General features: G+C 31.5%; 2 protein-coding genes across 4 annotated transcripts in view; both read right to left on the bottom strand.

The window, feature by feature from the left end:
• The window catches only part of LOC149900532 (nephrin-like), an 84,154-nt gene that overhangs the window by 48,501 nt on the left and 20,788 nt on the right, over nucleotides 1-14,865 (bottom strand). The window lies entirely within an intron of this gene.
• On the bottom strand, nucleotides 586-1,617 carry LOC149900533 (uncharacterized). Its single transcript, XM_090112632.1, has one exon. It carries the CDS (start codon nucleotides 1,615-1,617, stop codon nucleotides 853-855), a length of 765 nt encoding a protein of 254 aa, XP_089968758.1. The 3' UTR covers nucleotides 586-852.

The following is a 14,865-nucleotide window of genomic DNA, read 5'->3' as shown; positions in this document are numbered from 1 at the left end:
AATACTATAAGAAGAGGAAGGAAGACAGGGCTTTAACCAGGACTCGGATACTAAAATAGCATGAACAGAGTTGGAGTCGAAAGTAGCAAGGAGATCAGGATAGTGTGCCGGGATACTCTGCGCATTAATATGTACTATATTTAAGTTGTTTTTAAAATTAGAAAAGAGAGAAGAAATGCAAGGAGAAGGAGAACAGGTTAAACTATGGAAACTGTCGTCATCTGAGAAATCATTGTTAGAATTATTTAGTGTAATGAAACTTTCATTGTCTGTGCTACAATTTAAAGTCATAATATAAAATATATAATATAATAAATGTACTACGAATATATATTTAATTAGCTACTAATAAAAAATTAAAAATATGTAACGCTCAAACATTACCTTAACCACCAGTTACATTAAAAAAAAGAAAATTAAAATTACAACAAAAGAACACAAAATTAAAACGATTACTAACTGTGAAATTTCAAATATGCTAGTATCCACACAAATGACATTAATAGATTATATAAAAAAAAAAAAATTAATGCACAAATTTGACATTTGACAATTGACAGTTTGTCAAAGACCAAAGTATGATCGTATAAATAATCGGGTATCAAGCAATACATTAATACAATAAAAGGGTAGTATTAATTACTATAATCAACTAAAGATAAAGTGAAGAGATAAAATATAAAACTACAATCAACTTTAAAATAAGAACTTACAACACTTAAAAATAAAAAGCAGCATAGTAATTGAGAGAAGTTAGAAGAGATACACAGTGATAACTCATATGACAGGAAACTAAATTACTAAATCATATATGGGCAAAACATACAATTGAAATAAACATGCATTGAATGCTTACTTAACTTTGCCGAGCCTCTTCGGTCTAACATTTGACAACGGCTTTGAGTTATTGACTTGTTGTGGCAAATTAGTGGAAGTTGAAGCTGAGCACCCGGCAGTTGAAGGAATGGATTCAAGTTCAGCCATCGTTGTGACCTTATGTCTTGAGCCGTCAGAAGCTTGAACAATGATATAACCATCCTTGGTCCAACAGTTGGCTATACCGAAGCGGGTTCTTGCAGAAATGAAAACATCATGTCTTTCCTTCATAAGAAATTCTGACAGTGTGTATCCAGTACCCTTCAGAGCAGTCTTAGAAAACCAGATGGTATCTCTTAAAGAAACATCTTTAAATTTAATTATAATGGGCCTGGGCTTATCTGACTTTGCTGAACCCAAACGATGGCACCGGGAAATAGATTCCTTTTGAAATTGAGAAACTTTTATGTGATCCGTCACCACTTTAGACACCAACTCTGCAGAATTTTCTTTTGAAGCTTCTGGTAATCCATGCAATAATAACATTTTCCTCCGACTTCTCATCTCCCATCTAATAAACTGATTTGAGAGGAACTCAATCTGCGATTGCAAAGTATGCAGAGAAGATACAACAAAAGAGCGGAAGGTGTTGAACTCTGCTGCTAATTTTGAAGTGGGGCTGGTAGAAGCAGGTTGGGAATTATTGGTGTTATTAACATTGTGCAGGTCCCGCTGAAATTCAGCCATTTTTGCATTGAACAAGGCTGCCATGTCAGTCATTGATTGTTTGACAGATTCCATTGTGTGGTTTCAAAGTGAAGTAATAGTTTTAGTGTGTGAATGTTGGATATTTATATATGGAGATTTAACTGGTAGGTAAAGGCACAAAATTAACACATATAGGTAAAGTAATACTATGAGTTTGTATATAAAATCAAATTTTAAATATAACAGCTTACGAAAAAACGTGTGTCTCTTTTTTGCTCCTACCCTCGAAAAAAACTTACTGTTCTTAACTTATTGTTCTTCTCTTTTAATAATTTTTAAGAAAAACAAAACGAATCTAAACGTATGCATTAGAGAACGAAAGTCAGACAGACTAGCGCGTAACGTGATACATAGGTAACGAAGCGATTTACTATTCCATAAAAAATTATAACTCCCGCAACGTTCTACCCGGCCATACACATTGTGTTTACATGAATCTAGTGTGTATACTTTTTATTATCTGTACACGAACAGTCGCCCTAGCGCGCTAATGTAGCCACAGCATTAGGCATGTGATTGATAAACCCATCTATGTCAGTATCGACATTATTTTAATGGTATGCGTTGTAAAAACTGGTTGTTGTTTCACGTTGTGAGCTCATATAAACAATAGTTATAATACTACTATAAAAAGTTTATTTTAATAAACTTAAAGATGACCCGGATGGTGTGATTTTTTTGTGTGGGTGTTCCTATATAAGTATTATGTTTTTATAAATAAAAAAAATGAACCTAAGTTAACCTATGATACTCTGATTATGTTTTTTGAGATTCGGTGTAAGAAATGTCCAAGATTATTATATTTATTATTTTATATGTACTGAAAAAAACATTTATTCTCGTAGAAACGGATACAATTTCAAAGAATCTGGCCTTCGAACTTTACTAGTGTTTCTAGAAGTTTCATGGATTAGCCAATAAATATTATTATATCTCATAATGGAAAGTTAAATAAAAATGGCTAAGAAGTCTTAAAGTTAATTGAGTTGAAAAGGACAATTTCAGTATTTTCGTTCAATTTATTTGTAGTCTAAATGGTAGTCTATCGTTTTTTTTTAATAATTCTTCTTTCAGACATTTTTACAACACGTTTGATTTACGAATAATACAGAAGTCTTCTGTCTATTGTTCAATATACAATATATAGCATTTTTGTATAATAAATAGTTTCTACCTAAGGTTTCTACTTTCTAGTAGTTTTGTAGCTTCAATTATCTTTACTTAATATTATAAAGCTGAAGAGTTTGTTTGTTTGTTTGAGCGCGCTAATCTCAGCAACTACTGGTCGGATTTGAAAAATTCTTTCGGTGTTACATAGCCCATTTATCGAGGAAGGTTTTAGGCTATATATCATCACGCTAAGACCAACAGGAGCGGAGGAATGCGTGTGAAACCGCGGGACACAGCTAGTAACTTACAAGCAGCATGCCATCCGTACTAAAGTTAAGAGCACAATTTTCCGTAAAATATTAGAACCATGTCAACAAGACCAATCATTTCAACGATGAACCCAATCTGTATTGTGGCTTATTATTGTGCTATGAAAGGTTTTCAAGGAAATACAAGCCTTTACAATAACGGCTAAGTCACGTTGTTATTGCGTATTGATCGGAAAATGAAAGGGCTGATTCGCATCCTTTATTCTTTCGATTTAATTTATTGATGCGATTAATTTCACCATAAATCATGATCGTGGGTAGAATAGTGTTTAAAGGTATTTTTAAAATTGTTGAATCGAAAGTTAGTACCTACATTTTAAGGGATCAAAAATAGGCCCAATAATTAATCGGGTAATAACACCATTCTTAAAATTTAATTACGACAACGGCTCAACACTTAAACTGTAAGTCCTAATCACCAGTAATGTTGAAAATATTATTTTTCCATAGACAATGTTGGCAAGTTAAGAAACTTTTTTTTACACCACACATTGTGCATTCGTCAGAAAGTGGACGCTTTCTTTCAATTTATCTTTCCTAGTTTAAATGCAGCCATAAAACCAAAAAGGTTGGTTGTCACATGTATTCTTACAAAATATTTTTCAAGAACATCCTATTTTTAAACGTATTTTTCACCTGCTACGGCGCTGCTATAAAAGATTAAATGTGTGGAGACTTGAATGTTGGGCAAACAGACTATAAGCCGACACATAACATACATTGCGTTGTACAACAGGCCACCACTAGAGCTACACAACATTTTTGAAGCAAAACTAGCGATGAACAGCTTTTACCGGGAAATTCAAGTCTGCGACTCACTGGAACTGACATTTCGGCGGGAATACACAAGTCGCGTAGCACGCCATGTATTTTAAGTGCACAGGAAGAATTTGTAGAATTTGAAAACGTTTTAAGATTTGCTTTCAAATACAAAATTCATATTTTCGTGAGAGGAAGGTAAACAATGAATCACGCTACCTGATGCTAAACAAATCTATACGCAATATACTCAATATTATAAATCTGAAGAGTTTGTTTGTTTGAACGCGCTAATCTCAGAAGCTGAGTCCGATTTGAAGAATTATTTCGGTGTTAGATAACCCATTTATCGAGGAAGGCTACAGGCTATATAATATAATCACGCTAAGATCAAGGAGCGGAGCAATGCGGGTAAAACGCGGGGCACAGCTAGTATATTTTGCTTATCTTTTATGCAATTATATTAAGAAAGAAAGAAAGAAAGAAATAATTTACTGTCTTCAACTCCACCACACCACACATACACTGGTTACAAACAATAAAATAAAATATAAATAATCCTATATATATACATTTTGTGAATTATAATTATTACACAGCGGGATCACAGAATTTGATCGTGAGTTAATTTGATTTTCCGGTAATCCCATTATTTATTTATTACTCTTGCTTTACACACAATGATTAGTCCAACCGAGGTTATTTCAAATTGCGACCCATCGTACATTTTATTACTGGCCTTACGAGTTGAGCAAATAAAATTTAATTAAAATACATAAAATGGTTATGATTTTATGTACTTTAATACGCAGCTGTAAGTTTATAAATACAGCTAATAATACAATTTACACATTATTATATTAATATTACAATTCCACTGTATTATTGTTTTGGGCTTTCTTACCTCAGAATTTCCAACTGGATGAACCGATTTTGATGATTCATTTTTTATTTTTTATTTTATTCATTTATTATCTTGGCCTAATCTTGGATAATAAATTAACATTTAAATCACACATAAACCATGTGAGATCTAAATTAATACCACTTACAGGAGCTTTAAGAAATGCGGCTAAATATATACCATTTAAATTACGTTATAGTATCTATAACACGCTTGTTAAACCACATCTAGATTATCTTATCCCAGTTTGGGGGCAATCGGCGCCTACTAATTTAAAAAAACTACAAATTACGCAAAACAAACTAATAAAAATCCTTTTTAACTTTAATTTTTTAACGCCAACTAAGGATCTATACTTCCGTACCAAATTGTTTGATTTAAATAAATTATATAAATATCACACATGCATACTGATTAAAAATATTCTATCTAATAATATAAAAACACAAATAACACTAAACAAAAAATCCCACAAATACCACACACGAAAGAGTGATAACCTTGAATTACCATTTATAAGAACTCTATACGGTAAGAGAAACTTAAGATTTGAGGGAGCACAATTGTACAATAGCTTGCCTAAAGCAATTAAAGAATCCTCATCAATTACTATTTTTAAAAATAAATTAAAGACATACTTAACTAATTTCGATAGCTGATTGTGTTATACTAACTGCAAAATTGTTATTTCTCATATTTGTAAAAGATCATGTTGTATTGTTCTTGTTTATGAGATTAATAAAGTTCTTTAAACCGATTTGAAAGTAAGTTAACTTTTTTATTTGCAGCTTTAGTTTTTTATTTGACTATGGATTGACGGTAATATACTAATCACATGTGACGTGTACTTAATTTAAAATCAAAAATATCATCATAGATTTTGCCAACGTGTTTTTACAATTCCTAATGTAAATTTCGAACACTATCTGTGAGGATCACTAGCTTGTAAAGATAAACTATCGCAAAGTTCGCTCGAAGTTCTCGCAAATACATATTTAACAGTCGTCAGTCAACTTGTTCGATAGTTTAGACTTTGTAATGCAAAAAGTGGCCAACAGTTACATAGTTTATATCGAGAATTCTAGACAATTATCGTTTATTTTGTTTTTATTGATCCGCGAAGTCATAATTGCAGCGGTAAGATGAAAGATACGACTTTTAGTGTTATTTAAGTATCTTGAAAGTATTCTTGATGCTTATGCTTGTAAAAGTACACGCTGTACTAATTTTATGTATAGGCAATAAATGCCGGTACTCGGTGGAATTCCTAATGTTACGAATGTTCGTGCTATTACATTGTACTTGGAAGTTTAACAACATAATTGTGTTGGTTGTCGATTTTTGTAATTACTTCTCCTTTTGTTGTTGTAATTTGTTTTATTTAGGTTAATCAGAAAATATATTAAGAACTATATGAAATTAGATCAGATCATGGCTGCATTTTTACAATAGCTTAAGATTTTACATAAAGTTGCGTTTTTAGTACAAAAATAACCTAAAAAAATAATTTACATTTTCGATTTTCACAAAAACTACGCATTTCGGCAGAAAAAGAAAAGCAGTTTACTATGAAAAGTCACCCTAAAACCCCACCCCAAACTACCCTTTTATTTATCGATTAGACACATTCAAAATAATGAAATTCGGGGAGCACGTTTCAAAAATTTAACCCAGATCATTTTAAACATAAAAATAGGTTTTATGTTAAATAATTTAAAAATGCACATTAATTTAATTACTTGGTTCATACAACTAAAAAATTAAAATGTTCATTCCAAAAAACGGATTTTAAATGACACTACATTCCAAACCCCGATACACAAAGTAAAACCAAAATACAGAATAAAATTAATTCAACGAAATTGCGTACAAGAGCACACATATAATAATCCTGAATTAAAAAATTACCTTTAGTATGTATAACTTTAGAAATGCATCAACAAAAATGGCGTGCTATTTGGTGCTGTCCAGTCAGTCAGAGAAACAGAAAAGCTTGCAACCTGATATGGTAATTTGCTATTCTAATGGGCCTCTCGTGAGCTACGGAGAAATCGATATGGCGCTGCGTTTAACCTGTGTTTATATATTTGAACTTATGTATACTTTGTAAAGCTTAATGTATTTAAAACACAGCAAAAACAAGCGTTCTCTGAAGGCACACGTGATGTTTGTGCTGTTCCATAACCGTTTTAGCTGTTGTTTTTTGATCTCAATAAAATAACACTCAAAGATATGATGTACAATACAAAAATTAAGACCAACAATATTTCCAAAATCAACTTTATTCTCGTCTGCATTAAATTTTAGACAAACTATATCTCCCGATTTTAAAAATTTGCATTGCAAGCTTTACATAGAGAGATACATAATTTACATCTAAAATACAAACGCTGTTTCATCTACAATATTCATATTTAAAATGAGACCAAGATAAATACAATAATATACTCTAGAAGATGAAATAGAAATCGTTAAAGAAAAGATACAAGTATAAGTCGGGGACCAAAAAGAAGTTGCATACAGGTAAATTAGCTTGGAGAAATTTTTGCATATGTAGTGGTGTGTATATTACTCAGATCTTAGAGCGCGTTTCCACTATATCGTTCTGGCCTATACAAAAATGTTTCGATATCCTTACATTACTATTTAATTTTATACTTATTCCTAGCAACACTTTTGTTTTCAATAAAAACAAGTTTTTATTTGAAAGAAAATGGTTTTGACTTTATAAAAAAAAATATATCATTCAATTTTACGTCCTTGAGCAAACGACAAGGCGACTACCGTGAAACAATAAAATATCGTGTCCATAATAATTTGTTTCATAATTAATATTTGACCATAATAATTACGAAACAAAACAAATAAATAAATCGTCACTTGATAGTGGAAAGTGGAAACACGCACAAAACCAGAATAAACCAGTTTACGCTGTCCGCAGGTGCCACGTGCAGTCGTTTGGTACCGTTACAACATAAAGCACATTTCATTCAAAAATTATAATTATTATGTACGTAGTTTAATTGATAAATTTTGTATTTGTTGATTGTTGTTATTATTTGTTATTATTGTTATAATATTTGTTGAAGTGAATTACATGTCCCGCAGCCGGAGGCCCCAAATGAAAACTCAGATGTACTTAAAAACTACATTTAATAGCTAAAATGAGACTTTTATACCCATGTCTGCACGATGCAGACCGGAGTTAAAGAATGAATTCATACAGTTTAATAATTATAAAGACGTAAGCTTGGATGCTAACTAAGGGAAATCGCATCCACATTCTATTCCCTTGCGAACGGCGTATTCAGCAGTTTTGTATGAAGGCAGGGCCATAACTAGTGTTTAATTTGTGTGTAAGTGTTGTAACTTTATATTGTTAATTCAATATGGCTCCAGTGTTAAAACATGGTCGAGGCAAGCCTTTGACTTCTCAAACTAAAGAATTAAACTTTAAATGTCGTTTCTTTTTCAGGTTAGTAAATTTTTCATTTTAGTAACATTGTTAATGTAAAAGTTATATGTATGTTAAATGTGCAAATATTAAAATAAAGTCTCATCTTTTTCAGAGGAGAAACACATATAGTTTAATTTAAAATCCCTTATATATACAGGGTTACTTGTAAAACACCGGCAACCTCGCAGGACAAGATAGCTAACATCATAAGTAACAACATTTGTTCTACGACTTTTGATAATTTGTTAGATTTTATTTTCATACAAAAATAAATATTCATTTAATTTTCCGTCTGAATATTATAAACTCTACGCCTCCCAAAAATTACGTAAACAAAAAGCGAACGAGAGGGGGAAGGGGGCGTCGCGTCGTCCATCCGATAATTATTAATAGAACATAGACTTACAAATGTAAGGAGAGTACAATAAAAGTTTAAAAAATCATTTAAAAATAATTTATTGCGTTATGCCAAAAGTCGTAGAACAAATGTTGTTACTTATGATGTTAGCTATCTTGTCCTGCGAGGTTGCTGGTGTTTTACAAGTAACCCTGTATAAAATAAAAACTAAAAATAAAATGTTGTTTTATTTTATTTGCTGACCATACACTACTACAAACGCAAAAATTTCTCCAAGCTAATTTACCTGTAGTAAGACAGCTATCATTAAAATTTTCATATAATATTTGAATAACGCTATCCAGTTTCAATTTAAGAGGATTCGGAGTTGTGAAATAATGTATGCATATGTAGCGACGTCCCCTGTAGAGCTGTTTCGTCACATGAGTCCAATATATATTTCCTAGATACAGCAGGAAATACTCGAGATACTGCTACGTGCTATGTAATTTTAATGATAGCCTAGGATATTTTATGAACAGGAAAATATTTTAGATATTACAAACATTTTTGGTATGCTTGGCGACGTGTTTGCTGTCATGTAAGGCTTGATAAATGTAATGGACCATGGGGATAACTTTTCCTCTAGAAAATTGAATGCTGTAGAATTATTATGGAGGTGTGAATGGACGGGTTAAAACTAAATAGTAAATCTTATATATAAAAATGAATCGCAAAATGTGTTGGTAAGCGCATAACTCGAGAACGGCTGAACCGATTTCGATAATTCTTTTTTTAATATATTCCTTGAAGTACGAGGATGGTTCTTATGTAGAGAAAACGTAAACATGTACCACGGGCGAAGCCGGGGCGGACCGCTAGTAGTAAATATAAAAATCGTTAGAACTAACACCTAATTTATTTAATTATGACAAAATTGGTGTAGCCAGTTAATTATGAATGCAAAATAAGGCATTTCACTGTGGCCACACGTAAAGTGTCAGAAATGTCAAATTATAACAAGGTGTACATAATATGGTTTTGGAGTTTACCTTAAAGTTTAATTATTCAAATATCAACTTGCATGTAATATAAAACAGAATAGATGACTATAGAAGGATGAATCTTATAGCTAAATTTAGGATATCGTTATAGTTATGTGTATTATTCATAAAATACCACTCCTTTTAAGAATTTGGAAACAAATGGCATTTGATAACGCATCAATAAGGAAAATCGCAAGAGGTTTGGTAATAGTGGATTAGAATTAATATGCATAGGCCGGTATGATATAGCCAAAATTTATGTTAAAACCGGTAAGAGATGTAAACTACAAGATATTTCCGCAATAAAGTGTTTATACGTTGTCAAGGTATTGCCTTTATTGAATATTAATATCGCATATCTAGGCGTGGTATTAATAATGGATATGGGTCAAGAAATTGGTCTGAAGATAGTAAGTTGTAAGGCTTGACATTAAAAGGCAAAAATATTAAAGTGCCTCTTTGTTATGAATTTCTGAAACGATGCTGTGTCTTATGTCGATAAAATTGAACACATTTCAATATAACAACGCGTTGTAACCCTTTTTATTGATATTTTAGTGTCTGAATAAAAAAGAGCGTGTGTGCCGAGCACGTGTGTCAGAAGTAAAACTTCTTTGGCAAGATTCAAAGATGCCCAAACTCCTTACTACATGACGTGACAGTACTGCCATGACACGACCTTGAAATTTTACTCTCAAAGGCCTAAAGCTTCACTTTATAAACTTGAGAATCTTTTTAATTTATATTTTATTACACATAAAATGCAGATTTGACGTTTAAGTTTGACCTTTTGAATGTACGTGTGCCATACAAAAGGGTTGTGTACTTTTACTAGTCATTGTCAAGTTTAACAACTTATTCTCTCTTCTATTATAAGGAAGCAAAGGATGGGTCGATAGTTAAATTATAATAAGTATGCAGGTTTCTTTTAGAGTCGGCATTGAATATTTTTATTAAGTACAATTTTTTGCATATTTTTGTTCATTCATTCATTTCAGAATTATATTTTATGTTCTAAAGTGTTCAGTGTGCTTGGCAATTCGTAGAGCTTTCCAAATAGATTACAAAGATGTAATTATATTATAACATTTCTTTTCTTTACAATAAAGATGTAATTTTGGTAAAATTTTCGATAGTCGTCAGGTTTTATGATAATTAAGACCCAGTCATACTTTTCCTTTTCAACTAGCAGTGAATGACGTCATACTTAAGGAGCTCTTTCCATTGTATATTTTCTGAGTGAGACATAATAGTTGCAACTTGAAAGAATGCAGTTGTCACAAAGAGCCGTCTGCGCTGTCAAGATGCTTTCATTAGACATGTTAACTAATATGTATCATTACATGACCATTAGGGTGCTTTTCCACCAATAATGTTCAAACTAAATGAAGCGATATTTAATTAATCGTATCGCTTCATTTAGTTTGAAGTTTGAAGCGATACTATTGGTTGTATACGTAGTATATTATTATTAGTCTGTGCTATTGGTTATTAACAAACACATTCCTAGCTGCACATCCTTGCACATTATTGGTGGAAAGGCTTTTACTTACTACAATATTTTAATTTTATTTCAATAATATTATAAAGTTGAAGAGTTGGTTTGATTGAACACGCTCAAAGCCAGTAGGAGCAATGCGTACCGCGGGGCACAGCTAGTTTTTTAAAAATCTATATCTATACTAATATTATAAAGCTGAAGAGTTTGTTTGTTTGTTTGTTTGTTTGTTTGTTTGTTTGAACGCGCTAATCTCGGGAACTACTCTGCCCACCATACACTAAAGTGCAGTAACAGCAAAATCACGATTTCGAGTAAAACGCATTTAAAGTTAAGAATTGATTTTAAAAAATCAACAGAATGATAAGCAAAAAAATTTGAATGCAGAAAGGTTGTAAAGGCATAGGTTCACACGTTAAAGCAATAAAAAAAAATATATCTTAATAACTGAATTTATTATGGCCATTTATTCTTTTTGGTGCCTATTACTGCATAGCCTTTTTTGTAAAAAATACCATTTTAAACTTAGTAAAATGCAGCAAAAAGCCCTATTACTGTGTTTGGATCAGTTATTTTGTCAAGAAACCCAACTAACATGCAGTAAGGTCAAAAAAATACTGCATTTTAGTTAGTTTTTTAAGAAAAAAGTGTTCAATTTACTAGTGCAGTAAGAAAAATAGCTAGTTCACAGTTGCAGTATTTAAAACATTAACTGCACTTTAGCTAGGAATAATCATATCTGTGTCATTATGCTATCCAAACTAATCTGCAGTAATGCTGTATTTTACTGCGTGTTAGTCAGTTTATAATGATAAAAGAATGTTAAGTATTCACAACTAAAATGCGACAAGCTTTGATTTTACTGCATTTTAGTTGGGAGTTCGTGACAATAAATTGTATTTTCTTAATTTGCAGTAAAAATAGCTTGTATGGCGGTAAATTTTACTGCGTATTAATTTTTTTTTTAATTTTTTTCCAGAAATATAAAACTATCTAAAGAACTGTAAAATTATATTGCTTACTGCATTTTAGTTATGAAACCTTAAAATTTAATCTGCAGTATAATTTATACTGTATTTTAGTTGGGAAATCACGCCAAATTGTTAATTTTTTTCGTTTGCAGTAAGTGAAAACTGTTAAATAAAAACCATTCTTATAGTCTTAGAAATAAGTAAGTTAATTCAATAGAAAGCTTAAGAAACCCGCTTTCAGAATCACTAATAAAACGAAAAATCACAAAAGGGCTGTTACTGCTCTTTAGTCTCTGGTGGGCAGTACTGGTCCGATTTGAAATTTTTTTTCCCTGTTAGATAGCCCATTTATCGAGGAAGGTTATAGCCTATAGGCTATATATCATTACGCTACGACCAACAGGAGTGGAGCCACGGGGGTGAAACCGCGCGGAGCAGCTAGTCATCATATAAAGATGTTTCCTCTATTATTTTCATGCAACTTAAACTAAGAATAAAATAAATAAGCGATTTTAAACAACGTTTTAGAAAGCTTACTCAGATTCTAATTGACTCGAGAATTGGTGTTAGTAAGCTAAAATTTAAACATTAATTAAGCTAGACTTTAGCGCTTTTGATTCAGCACAATATAACAAACAATTATTTGGCTCTGTTCGAAATTTGCGTAAGCAATTACACTCAGCGCTGAAAAGTTAAGATATAGGCTTAGTGTATTACTGCTCCATTTTATTTTGATCAATGATCAAAATAAGTGACAGTAAAGAAAACTTGATAGTATAAATATTGTATATTGATTACGTAAAATATATCGGAATGTAAGTAAAGAATAACTAATGCTGAAAATCGATCTTAATTGTCCGTAATGTAGTAAAAAGCCACCAGCTATTTCGGATTGTAAAAAATTGTAATTACTATTGATTGATTATAAATCATACCAATACATTGTACTGAAGCTATTATATAAGATTTTTGACAAATTCGTTTTAACTAATCTATTTTAATATTTTAAAGCTGAAGAGTTTGTTTGTGTGTTTGAACGCGATAATCTCAGGAACTACTGGTACGATTTTAAAAGTTCTTCCGGTGTAAGATAGCCCATTTATCGAGGAAGGCTATAATATCATCACGCTAAGACCAACAGAAGCGGAGCAATGCGGGTGAAACCGAGGAGCACAGCTGGTATATTATACAATATAATACAACTTTTAGAAGCGTCCTGAAAAAGATAAGAACCGATTAGAGCAGCGTCACTTCACATTTGCCGTGTAATTGTAACACTATTCAAACATTATTTAATGAACTAAAATCGTTCTACGTTTCATAGGTATTGAATCATCATAAGTATTTTATGTAGGTACATATAGATGACGAGCTGTGGACGGACTGTGTTACAATGTCGAATATTGGCCAACTGTTCTTTGTGGTCTCATGCATAAAACTTTAGTGAACGATTCTTTTAAAAGACACTCAGACAAATTTTTGTTAATACAATTGACATGGATAATACGACTGATTTAAAAAGATATTGTGGTTATGCAAATAACACAGCCACTGAGCCACATATATTCGTCGGATAACATTCAGCATAATTATTCAGAACCATAATTTCGAACGTGTCATTGTTACTCATATTGTTGAGCTAAATTTATGGACTAGCTGTTAGCATCACATAAAATAAAATACATATTATTATGAAGTATAAATCGTATCCTACTAATACTATAAATGCGAAAGTTTGTGAGAATGTGTATGTGTGTGTTTGAAACTCTTTCACGCAAATACTACTGAACCGATTACTATGAATTATGAAAGTAACACACATAGGGTAACTTGGATTAACACATAGGATAGGTTTTATCCCGGAAATCCCAAGGGAACGGGAACTATGCGGGATTTTCTTCGAAAACGCGGGCGAAGCCGCGCGCGGAAAGCTTGTACCTATATCATAAATTAATTTAATATTACTGTCAGTAAAAAAGAAACAATATAATTTCTTCAAACATAAATCTAATAACAATCCTTATAATATTAGGAACTCTATTTAATTACACCGAAAACTTTTGTTTCGAAGAATTTAAAAGGAAAACTTTGCATTTCTTTTCGAAGTTCCATCAAGGCTTCACTATATTGTTTCTTTAGAAATACCTGAATACACGCATGTAATATTTTCTTCCATTATCTGTATTTGGTGACATTAATATAACTTTTCTTTGAAAACTTTTATGAATTTCTGTACATAGAAATTCATAAAATTCATAAAGCTTATACTGTTACTGTAAATATAATAATTGTACTGTAATTTAATTTATTACAAATATAAAGTACCTACCCACTTACGCACCTTAAAAACCTTTTAATTTTTATTATTATAACCTAAAAAGGAAATCACAGCAAAACAGTAACAGTAACATGACAGTAACATACTTTTTTACACGACTTCACGTACAACCTCTAATGTGTCAAAGGAGGATGGCCACATATGACCTGAATGCGAACATTAATCATCGGTGTATCAAAAAATAGTAATTTATGCGTGCTTTTACTAACGGGGTCTAACTTATTTTTTTCGGGCCGGGAAAATGTTATGTATTATTATTAATAAATAAACTCAAATTCATAACATTGTTTGAACGCATCCAATCGTCTTTCATTTTTACCTGTGTCATGCGTTTCGTTTTCACAGCGCAGCGGGAGTTAATTAGCGATTACGTTTAAAAAAATACTAGAATAATAATATATATTTCTTTGTTTTATTTCACCTATCATATTTAATAGCAAAAACAGTAAGAAAGATATAATTTATAGATTTAAAAAATATTTTTTGCCATAAATACATTTAATAATATACCTAAAATATGTAAAACGGAACG

The sequence above is a fragment of the Colias eurytheme genome, chromosome 18 (genome assembly GCF_061535395.1).
Source record: "Colias eurytheme isolate Ceu_HAF_F1 chromosome 18, ilColEury1 Martin Lab GWU primary, whole genome shotgun sequence".
Taxonomy (NCBI): Eukaryota; Metazoa; Arthropoda; class Insecta; order Lepidoptera; family Pieridae; genus Colias; species Colias eurytheme.
This window is presented reverse-complemented; position numbering and strand designations above follow the sequence as displayed.